Here is a 20,950-nt window from a genome sequence, read left to right as displayed (position 1 = left end):
CTCTGAATATCTCATGGTAAAAACTCCTAAAAAAACAATATAATGAAATAGAAAACAATACAATATAACGTGTGCCATTTTAAGTAACCAATTGCAAGTATGCATTACTTCTCCACAGTTTTGGCATTTACTATATTCAACTTATTGTTCATAGGTTGTAGAAATTATTGGAAATTAAATATATTTTGTTAAGCATCTGTATCACCAGTCAACCTTAAATGCATAGGCGAATTTTGCATGACATAACTGCAACTTATTCTGGATGTTGAGATATTGCCTCATTTGCAATGCGACATGCCACGTGGAAATCTGTCTATTTATGTTGGCCTGGTGCATTTTTCCATTAGGGAACATGTGCAGAGCCAATTAAGTTGCAAAGGGTGGTGGAGAAAACAAACCAGCCAGGAGGATCTTTCGGGGGCAACAATAGTCTCGCAAACCCTCTGCTGGGGCCACCAAGTGAAGGTTTAGAGACACACTGAATCTGCACCCCACAAAAATACATCTAAGAGGTGGAACTGTTGAAACTTAACTTTACAGGGGCCTTAACAAGCCCATATATGTGGGTGCAGCCAGAGACTATGTTCACAACCATTCAGCTCCCTTCAAGGCCCAGTGTTCTCTGCTGAACACTCTCACCAATTTGGATTATGCTGGGTTTCTGTGCGAATGCACACAGTGCTGAGCTGCATAGGCATCCCCATGTCACCAGTACTGTCATATGTTCTCTCTGATGCAGTATAGCAGGTCCAGAATAATCCCTGTGTGGTGCGCATTCAATGCATATCCTGTAAACTTCTTTACCATTGCATCCGCATCTGTAATAAGGCACTGGGTGCAATTTCAAGCAGATCCTTCATTTGCATTGGGTCAAGATTACTGGCAACTACCGTACGCCATACACTAAGACACCATCCGGTGGAGCAGTACTAAAAGTAAAAAAGGGAGAAAAAAGCAACATTGCCTTCTTACAGATGGTGAGGAAAATAAACGAATTTAACCTGCTTGCGCTAATTTTGACCCCTTTTTATGAATTTTATTTTTACTTCACCTTTGAAATTCCTGATACAGGTTTTACTATTTTACTTGGTTTGGGCAATTACATCCAAATCTATTGCTTTTTGGTTATGCTGCTCCACATAGCCCTCTTTGAGGAGTGCCTTGTCACTCTGGCCTACCTAAGTGAGGCAAGGAACCCTAAGAGAAACTTGATCATATCTGTGGACTGGAATGTGGTATATTTATTTATTTATTTATGTCATTTGTAAAGCGCCTGAACCACCCCACATGGGTTATCTCCGCGCTGAGAACGCATACAAGTGAGGCAGTGGGAGTTAAAAGAGTGAGGTTTTGAGTTTTTTCCTAAAGCTCAGATAGTTGGTGCAGAGGCGTATGTCTAGTGGAAGCTGGTTCCAGATTTGAGGGGCTAGATAGGAGAATGATTTGCCGCCCAATCTGGTTTGCTTGATGCGTGGGATGACAAGAAGACCTTTCCCATTGGAGCGGAGGGTGCACGATGATGTGTGTTTGGTCAGTTTGTTAGCCAGATATAAAGGACCCAGCTGGTTAAGGCCTTTGAACACTAAACAGCAGATTTTAAATTGGATTCTTTTACGGATGGGTAACCAGGCCGCTATCTCATCTTAACCTAAACTGTCTTTCAGTAATTAAGAATATTAATTGGGGTAATTAACGCAAAATATTTGCTAAGAGGCATTTATTAATTTCCTAGTCAGTTGCAATCATTCATGTGTTTAGTCAATATAAGAATCCCTCAGATGTCATTTACTTGCTCATAGTCAGACATGCAAATGACTTGTTCACCAACGCAATATTAAAATGTTTAACCGCAAGTGAATAATTTCCCTAATTTGTTACAATCTAGCAAATTAGAGAAATTATGCAATTGCTTTCTCATAACTCGATGTCCACACTATTTCGGGTTAGACATTAAATGTATTAACTTTTTTCTTCCTCTACCAACACCTTAAAAACACAAAATATTTTAACCATTCTCACGTAGATTAACCATTATTAAAATAAATGAGGATCCTCATCTTTAAAAGGTGCCCATCTTTGTCCCCCACCAAAATGCCTGTAAAATGGCTTACTGGGCTACTGCATCCATTGAAGATATGTGTATAACGTAAAGGACACACAAACAAATCCGGGCAAATCGACTCATCCTTTCATCTTCTTCGTTTGTTAAAGTAACATTTAATCGGATTATAATTAACCCTGCTATAAGCACTTAGAGAAGAGAAAACATATAAATGCGCTAAACAGATGTAATTATAATTATTACTACTAATAAATATCCAAACTGCGGCCTGTGGGAGATTGCTGTTTGACCGGCCCTGGGAGTGGGAGGGGAAGGGGGCGAGTGCTAGAAAAAAGCACCGCTCCAGCTTTTGTTACAGGGGGCCGATACTGCAGCAAAACCAGCCCCTATGGGCACATAACCAACCTACCGGGGAAATGCCCAGTGCCCGCTATGGCCAGTCCGGCCCTGGAGGAGACCCTCCTGAACAAATTACGTAGTGTAGTCTCTTTGAGGCTGCCTAATTTGGTGTCGTTCTTAGCTCGTAATTGCCAACCCCTTATGCAGACTGCTTGTTGTTTCCTGGCCTTTAATTTGAACACTGTGGCACTCAGTACAGGAGAAATATATTCAAATTACATGTATTTACCTTGTCCTGAAGAAGATAATGTTGCTCAAATTTTAAGGCACAGCGTTAGGTTCAGATCCGCTTGTGGAAGCAGAGGTGTTCCTCACTCATTTGGTGATTCAGCAAAAATCTATATCCGTCCCTGCAACTGAGTTACTCATACAAGAGGGTGGATCAGCAAGACATGAACTATTTCCATTAATATTTTTAACACAGAAGAATATCTCAAGATTTATACTAAAATGAACCCGAGAGGCCTCCAATGCCAAAAAGTCAATCAAAATGATTATTTCAATACATTTACGGCAATAAGGTGCACGGTAGTAGGCCGCAACTTATACCATTTTTTCTGCTTGCATCATAATTTTAAGAACATTTTTGCTCTGTGGCATATTACATTATGTGTTGAACTTTTGCAAACATAGAGCAAATTAATTCTGTATTAGATGTGCGGTTTATACAAGGAGGAGGATACTAACCAATTGCTACCTGGCAACAAGCATTGGCAAAGGGAATAATTCTCACATTTGGCGCCTATTGGCTTTGCCAATGGTTTTAGCCATTCGCCACAACATCCCTGAAGCTGTGACAAAGGACTAAAGATTTTTTTTTAAAAAAAGCTTTTGACATGACTGTTTATGTCATTGTGTAGGCCTGAATACCACTCATGAAGGCAAACAAAATGACACCCCCACTTAAAAAAAAAAATTACGTTACCGATAAGAGTTAGGAGTTTGGGGATAAACAATAAACATAAGAGGAGGAAGGGATGCCCACAAAGCTGATGAATAAATGAACCAGAAGCTAGGAAATGAGAGTTGTAATGGGAAGTAGTTGGTGGGCTGTAAGCCCGTTGTAAGCTAACAATATGTCTCACAACAGACAGCGCTTGGCCTCTCTAGTAGGCGAAACCTAACAATGCAGTTTATGTAGCAATACTTAGTTTCTCCAGATCCTGTACCTGAGTGGTCTAAGCTACCTATAGCATCCAAGAGTAGATTCACACATTCTGTACCAATTCTTACAAATGCAGAACTGTTTAGCACTGTTCAACAACTACTCCAGAGGTCTTCATAACTAGGGAGAAAGTGAGCCTCTCTGTAATGGGCCCTCAAGTAACCTCTTTTGCCACTTATGTCTGGGTGGGAGTAGGTGTCGTCATGATTTGCAGTGGAGCTCCAAACAACCCGCAAAGCCCACAACCCACCATTTTCTGTGAGCGAGCACAATGTGGATAGTTTTACCCCTTTAGGGGCACATGGCTGCCAATAGTATGCTGTTAATCATTTATTATCTTTTATTAACTGGACATAACTGCAATGTTTGAACCTCTATTCTGTTCAGAGCTGCACATTTTATGCAACAATTGTGAGAAAATGTTTGTCATTCTGCAGGGGGAAGGCTGATTATTTTTTTTGTGTGCTTTTTTTTACATGAGCGGAGCATAGCATTATAAAGCTTGAAGGCCTAGATGTATCAAGATTCCATTGGCGAATCTTAAATAGCGATTTTTAACAAATCGCTATTTAGAATTCGCATAATAGAATGTATGTAAAAAAATCGCTTTTTTTTAGCGATTCCTTTTTATTCTTTATTTGCGAATTCGCAAATAAGAAATAATTTCCCATGCATTCCTATGGGCCAGGAGGCCCATAGGAATGATTGTGAAGTAATTCTCAAATTGCGAATTTGCAATTTGCTAATCGCAATTTGAGAATTATTTCAAGGGTGCAGGGGTGTCTCATGGACACCCTGCTGCACCCCTGAAACTTACATGTGTGTGCATATGGCGCACATACATGCCCTATGGGCATGTATGTGTGTCACATGCCACCCTCAAAATTGCCAAATTTTGGTTTTTGAAAGGATTTCGCAAATTAACACGAACCTCAAGTTGGTGTTAATTTGCGATTCCTTAACCTGAATTCGCAATTTAAAAAAGCTTCATACATAGCATTTAAGGAATCGCAATTTTTTGCGATTCCTTAGTTTGCTAATTTCACATACATTCCAAAAGATGCAAAATGTCCGTTTGCGATTCGTTAAGGCCGAAATTCGCAGAATTTCGGCCTTAACGAATCGCAAAAGGCTTGATACATCTAGGCGGAAGTCCCTTCGTCTATGCCTATTACAGGAAAGCGCAATGGGATGGGTCCTGCTAGTTGACATGTTGCTACGAAAGAGCTAATGAAGACACTTACTCAGGCCTAGACAGGGCCATGAAAGTCAGGTGCCGCTAAGTTCAAAGTCAGCCAATTCATCAGTCATTAATGTTGCAAGGGCAACAGATGTTTGTCCGGACACTTATGAGAATATCCCTTATAAAGGTGCAGCTAATGCATTGAAATACAGATGTTTCCACATTTAAGGACATAGCCCCATGCAAATAGGCATCTGTGTTTCCCTATGCAGCATCGTGCAAGTGCGTTAGGGAGAGACAGATTGCATAAGTTCCAAACGTCAAGCCTTGCCTGTAACTGAAGACAAAATAGATCATGAGAAAATGTAAATATTGCTCATAAAGATCAGGAATGCCTTGCCCCCTCCCTTTCCCAGGCCCATTAAGGAAATCTGGGGATGGTCAAAAACTAGAAACAGGGGGGTTCTGGTGTGAACTAGAACGCCTCAACAACCTAAAAATATATAATGCATGTGGATACTATGTGCAATAAGAGCCCACACAATCAAGTGCCTTAAATAAGCAAGTCCGCTTCCAACTGTGTTAAAAACTTTGAAACACCAGAAAAGAGCTAACTCCTAATAAAGTCTCCTTACACAACTCGTTAGGGGTCGTAAGTGCTATATAAATACAATTACAAATACGTTTACAGAATATGTTATTTATAGTTTAGCGAATTGTATTTTATATTTAAATAGCACTCTTTAAAATATATATGACAGTATGTCAGACATTGTCTGACTAAGGCTACTAATATATTGTTTTTCTGTAAAACTGTAAATTGTGCAGCAAGACAAGGAAAATGATGCAGAGTTATGCAGTACATTTTGTGATAATATTACTTTTACAAATTGTGATACTGTGCAAAGATTTCTCCTTAGTACCTGTTGAATACCCAAATACACCAATAAGCATTTGAAAGTAACTAGTCAGTCTTTGAAAAGGGGTTCCAATGAGCAGAGAACATGTTGCCATGTATTTTTTAGAAACTTCTGATCCTTTTGAGCTAAAAACAATTTTTGGGGTTAAAATCTGTAGATCATGGCGGAGATGATGGATTATCTGGTAAACAGGGCAAATACGTAATTATGTGAAAAATATGCGTCTGGTGAATTGCATAATTCCAGTGGCACTAAACATAGTATGGAGAAAGGGTCACCACTATCATTTTTATGCTCTCTGGAATATTCTGTTCTAAACACGAGCTGCGCCACCAGATAGTATATCACATAATAACAATATTCAGCCACACTACAGGCTTAATAACGCACTCAATGCATCACACACGGCCATAGTTTAAAAAACACACATCACATTAGCTTGATATTCTTAGAGAACTAATAACACAACAGAGGAAGCAAGTAACCACCTGCCCACCTTCATTCTAACCTCCCTACCCTATCATGCAATTGTATTCTTTCACTTTCTGTCAATCGCTCTGAAGTAACTGAAACGACTTATGACGCTTTCTAAAACTTCTTAAGACATAAATGGCGTAGTGTTCAGCCATATTCAATGCAAAACGTATGTGGTGATGTATTCACCCGACGTAATGAAACTATTCTGAGATTTACAATAAATATTGCCTTCTATATTTATCTTTTCCCTGTTTGGTACATACAATGGATAAACAATTTACGCAAACAGAATGCGGTGTAATATCGCACTTTTTTTTACTCGCCATAAAGCGGTTTGTTCAATAACCTATCACAGTGCAACTTTGGAGCCACGACTCTTGCCAATGCACAGTAAGGCGTGCATGTAGTTAAACCACATATTTATAAAGTATATACACATGCATACACTTGCATTACATAGATAAAGTGGTGCTGCCTGGAATTAAAGGAACACTAACAGCTGAGCCCCTTAAGTGACATGGGGAAAACACTGGACCTATTGACTGCATTTAGGACAGGATGAATTGGGGGACCAATACCCCTCGAGTAGCAATCGAGTGAGAAAACACAAACTCTGCTTGTAGCCACTTATTTGAGGGGCCTCCCTCGAAGACAGTGGGACGGAATTTGCTTACAAGGCGGTAGGCCCATAATAAACAGGAAGGGACTATATTCTTTCACAACCCATCCGGCCCAGCCGTTGCTATTCAGCAGCAAACGCGCGCGCGTTGCTGAGCAGAACAGGCAGGCCACAAGTTCAGATAACACCAGCAGACAACGTAAAGCTGCTTACCCCATCATATAGTCATGGATGCGCTTCTGGCCCAGTAAGCAGAGGGTGTTCATGGCGCGCGCAGGTGTTGTCTTTGTCCAGGCCGCAAGCGGGGAGCCGCACTGAAAGGTCTTGGTGGAGCACGCGCTTCCAGAAACAGGCTTCACTTTTACTCCTACTGCCCACCTCCAAACAACGCTGGGCAGAACCGGCACGACTCTGTGCACAAACCTCTGCGAATCCAAACAGATGACTAACGATGAGCAGGCACGAGCCTTGCCAAGCCCCGTAGTTCTCGTTAACTGGAAGGAGGGCTGGTATGGTAATATCTGTTTGCTGATGCAAAGAGTCAATACATATTTGCTCACAGAAAATCCGGTCAAGTTTTCCTGTCTTATAAACGTTTGTTTATTCACAAACTAAAAATTCTGGCTTAATAAAGCTATGAAATGCTTTTCTCATTGATGTCATGGTTTAATGAATATGACTTTGGGGTCATTATATATTCAAAGAAATTGGGAAGAAAGACCCGTATCACCACTTCTCATGGCAGAGCACAGAAAAATATATACAATGTAAAAGGTATTACAAAACGAACCGCGTTATTCTTTTTTAAAATCATTATACTTTTTACAAAGTGAAAGAGTATGTATACGGTATCTCCTTGTGTGACGGACCCCGTGTCGCACGGGTGCGCACTGCGCAAGTGGAAGAGGTGTGGCGGCCAGGGTGGCTGACTCCGGACTAAGGGGTTCACGGTTCGATCCCCGGTGCCGGTGGCAGGTTACCCCAGCACCATGTGACCCAGCTTGCTTAATCTTCCCGAGGGCCCCCAGCGCTGGGACACTACTTTGGAGGTAGCTGTGCGCTTTACAAATACTGGTATTATTTCATTTATAACTCAACAGTTAATTTGTGGGGAAGAAATGTAACAGGGGTAATCTTACCTCAACTAAACGTGTTTGCTGTGAATCAGCTACATATGAGGACACTGAAGGGGGTGGGGCTCATTTTATTGCGGCACTTGTACTGAGAGGTATTCCTTAAAACACTTGAAATCTGTGTAGTGTACCAAGGGACAATTTGTGCCTTGGAATTCTGAATGTATTGAAAGAACATGTGATTAAAGGCTATTTAAAGTTTTCCACTAACGTCCTGGGGTACAATTTATTAGTGTTTTGCTCAGCACTAACTGAGAACAATGAATGTTAGCCATTAAAACCCACACTGATTCTTTTATGGTTATCGAAACCAGTTACTAAAATACTGGCCATAACGCGTTGGTTGTATGCAGAGCTTGAGTCGGGGTACCACGCGGGTGGACGGCATCCCCCCACTTATATTACCGGGTGGACACCGTCCCCCCTGCCAAACACTCTTTGGCTTCTCTGGGACGAGGAGCTCGGAGCTCACAGCACGCTGCTCACGCGCTGACTTCTCAGATACATTCGCATCTAAGGGGTGAGCGAGGGGCAGGCAATGAGCCCAATGGTGCAAGCCACCTTTCGTGACGTCACTTCCTGTTGTGATGTCACTTCCGATGACTGCGTCTCCCCACTTCTTGTGCCCTGGTTGTATGTTAAAAGAAAAAGGTAAAAACTCTTATGTAGTTAAGAAGGTAGTTTTTGTGTGTGGTGGTAAAACACATTATGTCTGTAGAGTGCATATATTTCTGAAGCAGCTGTTTTAAGAGGCTGAGCTAACAATGGGCTCTGATTGTGAATACAATAGTCATGTTTTGTTTACATTTCATGAAGTAGTTTAAGATTAAATAATGGTAAATGTAAAATGTAGTGCATTTAGATAATACCAGCTGCAAGCCACTCTACTGGTAAACTTAGAGACCGATTAGCTGCTGGAAGGAAAGCAGACGGACACTAGCCCACCTAACGGATGAAATCTGTATTTGACACAAATTGAGTCTTACTTCTGAAATAGCCTCGTTTGTGTGTGAAATATCACTCCTTTTTTGTGCAACAAAATCACCTAAAATGTAACACACATAATATGTATCTGGGTAGTTAGAGTTAGGATCGTGTTTCCATAGAAAATGTATTTTGTGTGTTGCTAATACCTATGGCACAGTTTGACAAATCTCCAGGTAACTTTCCAAAAACGTGCTACTGTTTAACTACCTTGTGTATAGAAAGTTTCAAGGTAATCCGCTGGGCAGGAGCCAAGAAAAAGGAGGGGGGTCCCTAAATGTGTTTTGTCCATGAATTTTTCCATAAGAACTTTAGACACAGCTAGAGCCCAAACAAACCACTGAAAGGATTTACATCATATTTGGGAAAAAGCAGCTCTGCATGTAGCCAACTGTACACTGCACATAATCTTTGGCCATGTGCGGGCGGCAGGGGGAGTTAGCATCCAGGCTCTGAGACCAACCCCCCTCCTTGCAGGCAGCCACCTGCACGCCGTGCCCAGCCATTGGCCATGCTCGGCATGGGGATGGCCACAGGGGGCGCGTGCCTTATCTCCCTGAGCCACAAAGGACCCCAGGGACAAAAAGCCACAGACCTTTTAGGGGAGGGGGAATACATCTACCCTCCTCGAGCCAATAGTGGTCCTTGGACCCCATCCCTGGGGCCATTACTTAAATAAAGGGTAGAGGCGCACCTTAATAAGACCCAGAAACCCCAGTGCCGAGTGCCATAAAAAAAAAGGGGGCTGCAAGATATGCTGATATTCTCATCCAACTATAACGTTACTTTAACTTTTTTGTCCAACAATAAATATATACATACAATATATACATACATATATACACATATACATATATATCTATACAAATACATACATATATATACACATATATACACATACATATACATATATATACACATACATATATATACACATATATACACATACATATATACACATATTCTGTTGATAAGAGGAAGGTGCACCAGGGATGGAGTCAGAGTCATCAAATGAGTCCTGCAGTTTCCTTTATTGTAGAAAAGTTCTTAAAAATTGGCCATCAGCCAACGTGTTTCGTTCCCTTGGGGAACTTCATCAGGGCTTAAAGTATGTAGTGAAAAATATTGCCTTTTCACTAATGTGTTCCTTTAAAGAAAGTAGCCTCTCGGGCGTAAGTCCACATTCAACTGATACAAACCCCTGACAAATCAGGTGGGAGTCTATTTCTCCAATCGCAAACGTTGTGAATATAAATATAAAGGGATCCCCCAAAGTCAGGGGCAATGGTGTCCCGGTTGAAAATATGTCTCGCTGGATGTTACTTGAGCTTAACTGCAGCAAGCTCAGGAAGTGGATGCACAGGACACTTTTTGCTTTTATATAGGGATTGAGGTGCTGAAACTTTGGTCATCCACTGTTGGGAGTTTTCTGTATATATACATACATATATATATATATATATATATATATATATATATATATATATATATATATATATATATATATATATATATATATATATACACACATACACACACACACACACATACATACATACATACATACATTACCTACTGGCGGTTGCCAGTAGGTATTTATAGTTAGGACCTATTTTCAATAGAAAATTCGCAATATTCTATTCCCAATAACTTTCGCGCGGATTGACAAATCTTTGCAAAATTTTCTAAACTCGTCGGACGCTCTGGTCCGCTTCCATCTTGAAAGTTTTAGGGTGATTCGTCAAGCGGGGGCCGAGAAAAAAGGGGGGTCCCATGCAATTTCCCATAGGAAACTTTAGACATGGCTACAGCCCAAACTGCTGAACGGAATGACACCAAATTTGGTAAAAAGATAGCTCTTGGTTCGGAAAGAACCTTTTCTGTTAAATGATGTAAATCCGTTCAGTAGTTGCTGAGAAAATCAAAAGTTAAAAACTTTATATATCTATGGCCGCGGAGGATCTGCGCACCCTCCTGATCACGGGAGGCGCATATTAAGTTGGGGAAATAATTCCCTTTCAATCCTGAGGGCCCCTGGGGCCAACTAGCCCACAAGGTGCTTCCAGTAAGCGCCACTGCGCTGCGTTGCAGAGAGGTGGTCCAGGACGTGCCCGTTTTTACACCTTTTTTTACACCTTTTTACACCTCTCTGCAACGGCGCTTACTGGAGGTACCTAGTGGGCTAGTTTGACCCTAGGGACCCTCAGGATTCAAGGGGACTTCATCTCCCAACTTAAAATGGCCACAGGGCGTGTTTACACAGTGGGGAAGGGAGGGGACGGGGCCTGAGGTGACATGTGTGTGCAAACACGCCCTGTGATGCATTTTAAGTTAGGGAAATAATTCCCCTTCAATCCTGAGGGCCCCTGGGGGCTAACTAGCCCAACAGGTGCTTGCAGTCTGCGCCACTGCGCTGTGTTGCAGAGAGGTGGTCCAGGCCATGCCCCTTTTTACACCTCTCTGCAACGCAGCTCTGTGGAGCTTACTGGAGGTACCTAGTGGGCTAGTTGGAGCCTAGGGACCCTCCGGATTCAAGGGGACTTAATCTCCCAACTTAAAACGGCCACAGGGCATGTTTACAAAGTGGTGAAGGAAGGGGGCAGGGCCTGAGGTGACGTGTGCAAACACGCCCTGTGGTGCATTTTAAGTTGGGGAAATAATTCCCCTTCAATCCTGAGGGCCCCTGGGGGCCAACTAGCTCACCAGGTGCTTCCAGTAAGTGCAAGTGCACTGCGTTGCAGAGAGGTGGTCCAGGACGTGCCCCTTTTCACACATCTCTGCAACGGCGCTTACTGGAGGCGCCTAGTGGGCTAGTTGTACCCAAGGGACACTCAGGATTATAGGGGGCTTTATCCACCAAATTAAAACTGCCACAGGGCGTGTTTGCACACATCAGCTGAGCCCCCCTCCCTTCACCAGTGTGCAAACGCGCCCTGTGGCGCGTTTTAAGTGGTAGTTTTAATCATTTGAGATGTCATCAGTGATGTCATGAGTGATGTCACTGACCATGTCATGAGTGATGTAATATGTGATGTCATCAGCAGTGCATTGCGGGTCACGAGTTATAGTTAGCTGAACTAACTATAATTGGGAAATTTCAATGGTTTTGTAACGCCCCTGAAACCTATGTTTTTTTCAGTGAATATATATATATATATATAATATATATATATATATATATATATATATATTTATACATACATATATATTACCTCCTGGCGGTCGCCAGTAGGTAGTTCTAGTTAGGACCTTGTTTCTATTCAAAAAGCGTATTTTCTTTTGTCAATATCTTTGGCACCGTTTGACGAATCTTCGCAACATTTTCAAAACTAACGGTTTACTCAGGTCAGCTCCTCTTTTCAAAGTTTTGGGTGATTTGTCAAGTGGGGAACGAGTAAAAAGGAGGGGGGTCGCAAAACGCTTTTTCCCCCATGTTAATTTCCATAGGAAATTTAGACACGGCTACAGCCCGAACTACTGAACGGAATTACACCAAATTTGGCAAAAGAGTAGCTCTTGGTTCAGAAACCGTGCTTTTGTTAAATGGTGTAAATCCGTCCTGAGAAATTAAAAAATAAAGATTATCGATATCTGAGGGCAGAGGAGGATTTGCGAACCCTGCCGAGCACGAGCTTCATTCTGATTGGCTGCCAACACTCCAAACCAAAATGTGTTGGCAGCCCCCCCAAGCCCCGGGGACCACCACCTCCCCGGGGCACTAATTATTTAAATACGGGGGTCCCTTGGGCCAGGGGGCCGCAACGGACCCCCGTATTTAAATAATTAGTGCCCCGGGGCTGTGCAAATGATGGAAGGGGGTCATGTGCCCCCCTCCTGTAGCCCTCCATGGCCATGGGGACCGCCACCCCCCAGGGCAGCTCCTGCAATGTCCAGGGGTGCCCACCCCCGGGACATCGCTGTTTGCTATGGCAGGGCAGGAGCATGGCTCCCGTCCTGCCATAGCTACACTGCTTTGCTTCTTGGAAGCAAGATCAGGAAACCTGCTCTCGCTTCCAAGAAGCAAAGCAGAATTGCTTTTGGGCAAAGGGAGCTGAGAGTCAGCAGCTCCCCTTGCCCAAAAGCAATGCCAGCTCCCGCAAGAGGCGGGGAGCCGGCTGGGACCGCTGGGGCATTGAGGCTCCCCCCCACAATCCCAAACGTTGGGGGCCTGCACCGGGGGATGTTGTCCCCGGGGCCAGAAGTGGCCCAGGGGCCCTCCTGGCAAAAATTTAAAAAAGTTTTTTATAGAAACGAAACCAATAGTGGCCCAGGGAAGGGAGGCCATGCGGCCCCCCCTTCCAGTTTTTTCCTTAAAATAAAAATGCTCAAGCTCTAGGGTCCTCAGGGCCCCAAAAATACTAAAATAAGGGGGGCCACACAACCTCAGGTCTTCATCGTTTCCATAGAAACTAAACTATAAACTCAATGAGACAAAAAACTGAAGGAACCACTGAGGGGCACTTCTGGACCTACTCAGAGGTATGAGCAGGGCCACTAGAATTTGCCTCTTTCTGTACCCCTCTTGCCTCTTACTGCACCTCTGTTAGTTCTTTCTGCACTGCCCCTGCTTCTTTCTGCGCTTCTGTTGCAGATTTCTGCATCCTCTTTCCTCTTTCTGAAAAAACAGAGGAGTCGCGGACAGGCAGCCCTTGAAAAGCTCCTTGTATACAAGTACGAGGAAACCAAACATCAACCCGATATTTTTTCCCCTAGGCTGCCCTGGGTGGAAAAAGGTTATGAGGCAATCTGAATCAAGTGAGGTAGAGGAACAGAGTTGTTTATTTTCATACAACTGCTCAATACCTTTTGGTGACATAAGGTGCACGTTGACCCACTGTTGTCTTGCCCACTTATTGATCCGGGCATCCCGCAACTATTATGTGTGCCTCGTGAAATTTGTTAACAAATGTTAGCTAAGTCACCCATGTCTTGCATATTTAAAAAGTGTTACCAGTAGAGATCCCCGTTTTATTATTTCCCTTTTCAAACAACATTAAAATACTTTTGTTGTTTTTTTATCATTTCAGGCATTAATTTTCTGTCAACTGGTTCCGAAGCCCACTGTCCAAATCTAGCACTTTCATCAAGACTAAAAAAGACTAAAAAAATATGCAACTACGAGGTGAAACACAAAAATCTAACTTTTTGCACATACTGGAAGATAATATGTTCCAAATTCAGTTATATCCTGAAATCAAGTGTTTTTTTTAGAAATCAGAAGGTGACACAAGATCACATGAGAAAACAATTTTCATTTTTGTGTCAAAAAGAACACACACCTTATCCTGACTCTCAGGGGAAGTCTCATCAGGTAAGAACATCAGACGGACATTTATGCTTTTTTCATTATGCTTGTTTCAACCATCAACCAGACAGCAGCTATTGACTGAGGGAAAACTTAAAGGATCAATAATATCTAACATACGTACCCCACACCCTCCTCTAAAATTAATTCCAATGGTAGACCCATATTTCTGATCAAAGTTTTCCACATATCCTGATCCCCTTTCACATGTTTAAGATGGCCACAGCGTCACATTTGTTGCAAGTCATCCCAAGGTACATGTCATGACAAATTATGCTGTAATGTATGAACGCGCTCAACGAACTGTGGTCTAGATCATTACATGGTTTACTACAGCTACACTAAACCCACCACTTTAAGAGTATTACCACCAGCACAGGAAATTGTACTTCATCTCACCTACAAAATCAACCCTACTTAGAAGACAAATTGTGTCCACTTTGTCAAGACAGCGTTAATTACATTGTTTGACTCAATTGTTATATTTGCTTACTATGTTCACGTTTATTAGGTCTTTCCCCTCATCCATTAACTTCTATTCCTATTTCTTATTCAAATTTAGGAAAATTACACTGCCATAAGAGGGTCCCAAATGATAACTAAGATGGCCACATGTTTTAGGAATTCAGATTCCCTGAAATGGACAGTAATGCAAAAACTGGAATTCAGAGGCGTCTAGGAAAATGAAAGCAACCCTACTGCAACTGAAACAGCAATGGCTCTATAGATTACATTTGAACAAAATTGGTTTGAGTGATGGAGTGCAATTGGTGCAATTGACACACAAAGAGTCATCGAGAGATACAGCTGTTTCTATGGAAAATGATCAAAGATAAATAATTATTGACAAACTGTAAAACTCTGAGATCACGACAGAAGATATGTTTTTGGGTACTAATATAACCGTGCAGTCAACAATGAATGGTAAATTCAAATTCTATAACCCAATAAAAATGTAAACAATAAAAACAGGAGAAGCATTCAACAGGGTGGCAAAGGCATAATGAAAGACAGCGTAGGAAATACATCTGGCCATTGAGTTAAGCAATTAAATCCTCTAGAAGATTGCATTGCCTTTGTAGGTAAGGTAAAACACCATTTTATGGGACTATGTTAATACTTTTAAAATAGTAGATTTGTTGAAGCGAAACATCCACAATGAATGTATAATAGTCTAGAGCACTGGACAGCAACAGGATGTGGACGTTCATATGCCACAGTGCAGTTAATCAAGATGTTAGGGTGCTGAGACGCTGCATATCGTGGAGAGGTGTGGTGCAGCGGCCAGGACAGGGTTCACTATTCGATCCCCGGTTCCGGCGGCAGCTCAGCTCAGCACCATGTGACCCTGGGCACTAGCTCACTTAATTTCCACGACGGCCCCCAGCGCCTTGAGACCTGCAAGGGTGAGTAGTTTGCGCTTTACAAATACAGATTTACATTTACATTTACATATCGCAGCATGCAGTGGGTGGGCTGCAGTGGCCGTTTTAGAAACATAAAAAGCAATCAGGAAATTAGCAAATTGTGGTCCTTGTCAGAAAAATCTAGCACTAGGTAAGCAATATGGGGTTAGATTCAGAATACGTTTTAGCTGAGAGAGTCCCCTTCCATACTACTGTAAATAGGATGTGTTGTAAATCATAGACTCTTTGTTTTACCCCAGACAGTTGCAGCCACTTGGTGAGGCGGGGAAAGGTGTGGGATAGGAGAAACTATCACAATGCAAATTTCATGAATGTCCAACTAAAGTTCTCATTTATAAGGAGGAGTTGTCCCCCCTGAGAGTCAGGATTGCTTGTGTTTTGTTGGAGATATGAAGAAAATTGTTGAATCATATGATTGCCTGTTTCTTTCTAATATCTAAAAATTACTCACTTTCTCTACCATACGTTACAGAACATATATCTGAATTAGGACCATAACATTTTTGAGTACACATAACATTTTGTTTTTGGGTGACACCAAGTTTTAATATATGTAGTTCCAATAAAAACACTGGGTTTAAACAATAGGCTCTGCAACTAATCAAGGGAAATAATGAGAAGAAAATGTGTAGCAACCAATGCCTGAAGAGCCTTCAATTAAAGGGTATACATTATCTTTTAAGGATGGTTGAAGAAGGCAATAATAAAAGAGTGACCCCCACTGGTAACACTTTTTGCATCTAAGGCACATGGATGATTGATATAAGATTTATAAACAACATTTCAAGAGGCATACATGATTGTTAGGGGACCCCCAGTGTTTACCAATATGCACTATAAGCTACGAAAAAGTTCAGAAAAGTTAGATAAAGACAAAGTATTGCATTACTCTATCTCAGTACAAGGGGATTTCTTCAAAAATTTAGAACTCAGCACAACCTAGGACAGGAGATTTTGTGTTGAAGTTTGCTTTCTTTCTATATATAAGCATACAAGGAGCATTGCGGCTCCATGTGTGTGTTCTCGTCTCCTCTTTTTGCAGGAGTTATGGTCTGTAGAACTTTAGATATTGCTCAAGATTGTATGACACTGAAGACCCTAGCCTGATGCTATATGAATTGACGAGAACCTTCTACTGTATGCGGGTTCACTTTAGATAAAATATACTAAACTCTATAGATATTGTAGTTGCACTAATTATTGTTTTTATTTTGTATATTATATACAAAGGGTCTGATAAGGAAGCACCTCAAACTCCCTGGAGTTTATTCAGTCATTTTCACTGGGTGGGATCATAGGTTAAATAGCTGCAGACCATGTCCTGCGCCGTGTTACCAAAGGGAATTATCATAGACCGCTCCATTTGGTTACTACTGTGAAGGTCTCTGTGCTGCAGTCACTGACTGGTTGGCACCGGTGGTGGTAACACCTACGTCAGGTAATGGTGACTGGCCGTGCACCTACATCAAATGCCCATAATGAGTGACATGAATGTTTGCAATAACCACAGTGCAAGATTTAACACCATGGCATGTGAATGCTATGGGCCATGAAAATCTTTGCAACTCAGTGACTATGTTCACCAGCCAAGTGGGACGTTTAATTTGAAGGATTAAAAGCACAAATCCTTTCTTACATATCTTATTCCACATCACAAAGACATTTGTCAAATAAAAAGCAGAAAAGAGCAAAACTTGTTGAACACAGGGAAAAAACAAGGAAGGAAGCATGGGCTGCTCCTTAACAGAAAAATGATATAACCTACAGCACTCCTACCCATTTTGCTAACATGATGGAGTCAAGGAAACAACTCTTACACATCATGGTGACTGTTTTTGTATGGCAAATTTGGACTTACATAAGAGAATGGACCTGTAGGTGGGAGGTATCCCTGGAAACATGAGTAATTGAATCCAACATGCACCAATAGCTCATGTGTGCATGTTTGTATCACTTAGGTCATCACATGCATCACCCACACATTCACAGTACCCATTATGAGTAGTTCGAACCCAGCTCACTCATATTAAAGTTGCTATGTAATGCTGATATTTTCCAGGAAGAGTGGGTGGTCATGTAGTTTAGCCAGCTATCAATAATCTAATTTCGTATGTCCAGTTTCTTAGTATGATGTGTCAGGCCTCTTGCAATCCAGCCCTTTATTTAATAATGTACCTTGTTGGGGTAAAAGGGGTAATTTAGGGTCAATAAAGGTGATGTAAATGATTGATGGCAGTCTATGCTCACTTTTCTTTCTTTGAATTCAGTCCAGCAACTCTCAACTATCGAAGATGCCATGAAAGTGTGAACATAAACCATATTTTGTTCTTTTCATTTTCCATTGAAAAGCAATTTATTTTAGATTTTATTTGTTGAGTTTGGCAAGTGACCAGTAAACTATGAAAACAAATTTTGATTGAACTGTAGGCAGCTAATAACATGGATATATATATATATATATTATACTTCTCACTGACATGCAATGCATTTATAATATATGGGAAGGGGTACTTTATCCCACAAATATTGGGCTACTTGTGAAGCACCTAGTCAACTATTATAAAGAATCGAATCCAGAACTCCAATGTGTTAACTTATCACAGAGGGGTTCTGACATCAAAATGCCCGAAGCCAGAAAGGCAGGTCAGACCAGGAAGTATAATGAATGCAAAAGACTGATTCATTCATTCATTTTCTTATGCTCGTTTTTTGTTGTTGTTTACAGTGACTAGCATGAAGGAGATATTTATGGCAATGTGTTTATTTTTAGCAATTCTCAGGTAACTATAGAAAAACTAGAATCTTTCTGCATGTTTCTACAAAATCTGAGATACTGCAACTTTTTGTAAATAGAAAAACTATTAACTAAATGAAGGTGATTCTAATTTCTTTTTGTGACAACTATCTAACAGCTTTTTTGATGTTTTTATTTTTGCACTAGAGATTCTATTGTTATTCTTTATATTTGCAAAAATGCGCTCTCTTTCATATGAAAGAGTAACATACTAAGGATTAAAGTGGTTTGTGGGAAAGGTGATGTTGTGACAATGAATTATATAGGATAAATTATCCCCAGCCATACATGATGAGATTATTGCAAGACACTTCAGAGATCCACAAATGTATTTAAACAAGCATTTACAATGCAATAGGGCTCGCAGCATCAAAGTTTGAGTTATTGGCATTGTGTATGACAATGCGTTGCATACATTTTTCCGAAAACTCTGAATTGGTGTATAAAGATTATTTGCAAACTGTCAGATGTTGCTCAATAATATGGAGAGTTGGGAATAATTATGCTATGCTATCTTTTGCTATCCTGTGCTTTTTTATTATGCTGTGCTGTGTTTTGTTATGCTATGCTGTATTTTGTTATGCTATGTTTTGTTATGCTATGCTGGTGAGGGTGTGTGAGGGTGAGTGAGGGTATGTGAGGGTGAGTGAGGGTATGTGAGGATGAGAGAGGGTGTGTGAGGGGGTGAGGGGGTGTGAGGGTGAGGGGGAGTGGGGGTGAGGGGGTGTGAGGGTGAGGGGGAGTGAGGGTGAGGGGGTGTGAGGGTGAGGGGGTGTGAGGGTGAGGGCGTGTGAGGGTGTGGGGGTGTGTGAGGGTGTGGGGGGGTGTGAGGGTGTGGGTGTGAGGGTGTGGGGGTGTGAGGGGGTGGGGGGGTGGGGGGTGTGAGGGTGTGGGGGGGTGGGGGGTGGGGGTGAGGGTGTGTGAAGGTGAGGGGGTGTGAGGGTGAGGGGGTGTGAGGGGTGTGAGGGTGAGGGGGTGTGTGTGAGGGGGTGTGTGAGGGGGTGTGTGAGGGGGTGTGTGAGGGTGAGGGGGGGTGGGGGGGTGAGGGTGTGAGGGTGAGGGCGTGTGAGGGTGTAAGGGTGAGTGAGGGTGTGTAAGTTTGAGAGGGTGTGAGGGTGAGGGGGTTTGAGGGTGAGGGTGTTTGAGGGTGAGGAGGTGTGAGGGTGAGGGTGAGGGGGTGTGAGGGAGGGTGAGGGGGGTGAGGGTGGGGGTATGTGAGCGTGAGGGTGTGTGAGGGTGTAGTACGGATAGCTTTGCATGTGACTTACTGACAACTCTCTTGTGAGGTGTACAAAGACAGAAGGTAAAGAGTAATACACAGGAGCTTCTGAGCAAATCATGTCATGTCCCCACGCCCACAAATAAAAAAAACAACTGCGCCGTAACCTCCCCCCCTCAATATGGCGCACATTACACCGTTCCACTCTATTTTGTAGTGCATGAATAAGAAACAACTTGTGTATGGCTTATATGGAAATGAAGGCGTGAGGAGGAACTTTGGTGGGCAGGTGGAGAACATGTGCCGAAGAGCCTGGAAGGACTTGGATAAAGAAGAGTGGGAATAGCGAGGCAAACGTGCAAATGATCCAATATGAGCTGAGTGACTAACAGGGAGAGCAGACTGCGAAGAACAGTTCAGCTATGTGTGACGAGGGAGCACATGCGCCCTATTCATGTTACCACTAAAGCTGCACGTGCCTCCGTAGCTTGTCTGACCCCTTGACCATCCCTTTAAGACTAGGAGTGGAGTCCTTGTAGGATTTGTCCAGAATCCCTTGTTTCTGTCAGGTACTCAGGCTGGGATTAGATTAGAACTCCACTCTTAAACTACCAACATTTACCCAGACACATTTTTTCGCGCTGGGATTAGAGCACCGAGACAAGATTTCACATCAGCGCAGTTGGTAGACCGCACACATCTCCTCCCCTTTAATAAAATGTTCAGGCTACTCAGGTGTTCTGGCGATGCAGCGCCTGCCCAGTTCCTTGGTGCTTGCAAGGACCATGCGGTCACAGGACTTCACTAGGGGTTGGCTGACATTCTAATTCGCTTCTTCCCTAGTCAACCCCAGGACGAAGAACGATGATGTCCCAAAAAGGAGGCAAGTTTGATGTTCAGGTATCACGTCAGTGGCAGTGCAGACCTTCCTGCTTTGGAAGAAGCCGCTGCGAGCACCTGTTGCAACGAGGCAACAGTGCACGCATCTTTTACTCAGTTTATTGCTGTAAACACAGAAATGATGCTGCTAATATTGTATCTATTACACGGATTGACTACGGAGCCCGTCGGTTGCTCCCTAGCGCTGCGAAGTGCCCCCGTGAGCTATATTTAGTGTGATGGAAATAAAACACATAAATACTAAAAGCAGTGCTGGTCACTGAAATAGCGTACTCAAGTTCCCAGAGGATTGCTGGGACTTGGACAGGAGCTTTTTGAAAGCTACACAAGAGCCTCCGGATATATATGGTGAAACCTGAGGTG

The 20,950-nt window shown here is 42.4% G+C and overlaps 1 protein-coding gene across 9 annotated transcripts in view; it reads right to left on the bottom strand.

Annotated features, from left to right (window-relative positions):
- MITF (melanocyte inducing transcription factor) overlaps positions 1-20,950 on the bottom strand; it is a 759,320-nt gene that overhangs the window by 399,441 nt on the left and 338,929 nt on the right. For 4 of the 9 annotated variants that reach the window (XM_078661340.1, XM_078661338.1, XM_078661337.1 and 1 more), the window contains exon 2: positions 7,039-7,250. The exons of the other annotated variants lie outside the window; for them this stretch is intronic. In XM_078661340.1, coding sequence (XP_078517466.1) covers positions 7,039-7,250 — 212 coding nt within the window. The remainder of the gene's footprint in view (positions 1-7,038; positions 7,251-20,950) is intronic. 9 annotated transcript variants of the gene reach the window in all.

Source organism: Lissotriton helveticus, chromosome 9 (assembly GCF_964261635.1).
Source record: "Lissotriton helveticus chromosome 9, aLisHel1.1, whole genome shotgun sequence".
NCBI classification, from domain to species: domain Eukaryota; kingdom Metazoa; phylum Chordata; class Amphibia; order Caudata; family Salamandridae; genus Lissotriton; species Lissotriton helveticus.
Note: the sequence above shows the minus strand (reverse complement) of the source record. Positions and strands in the feature narration are given on the sequence as shown.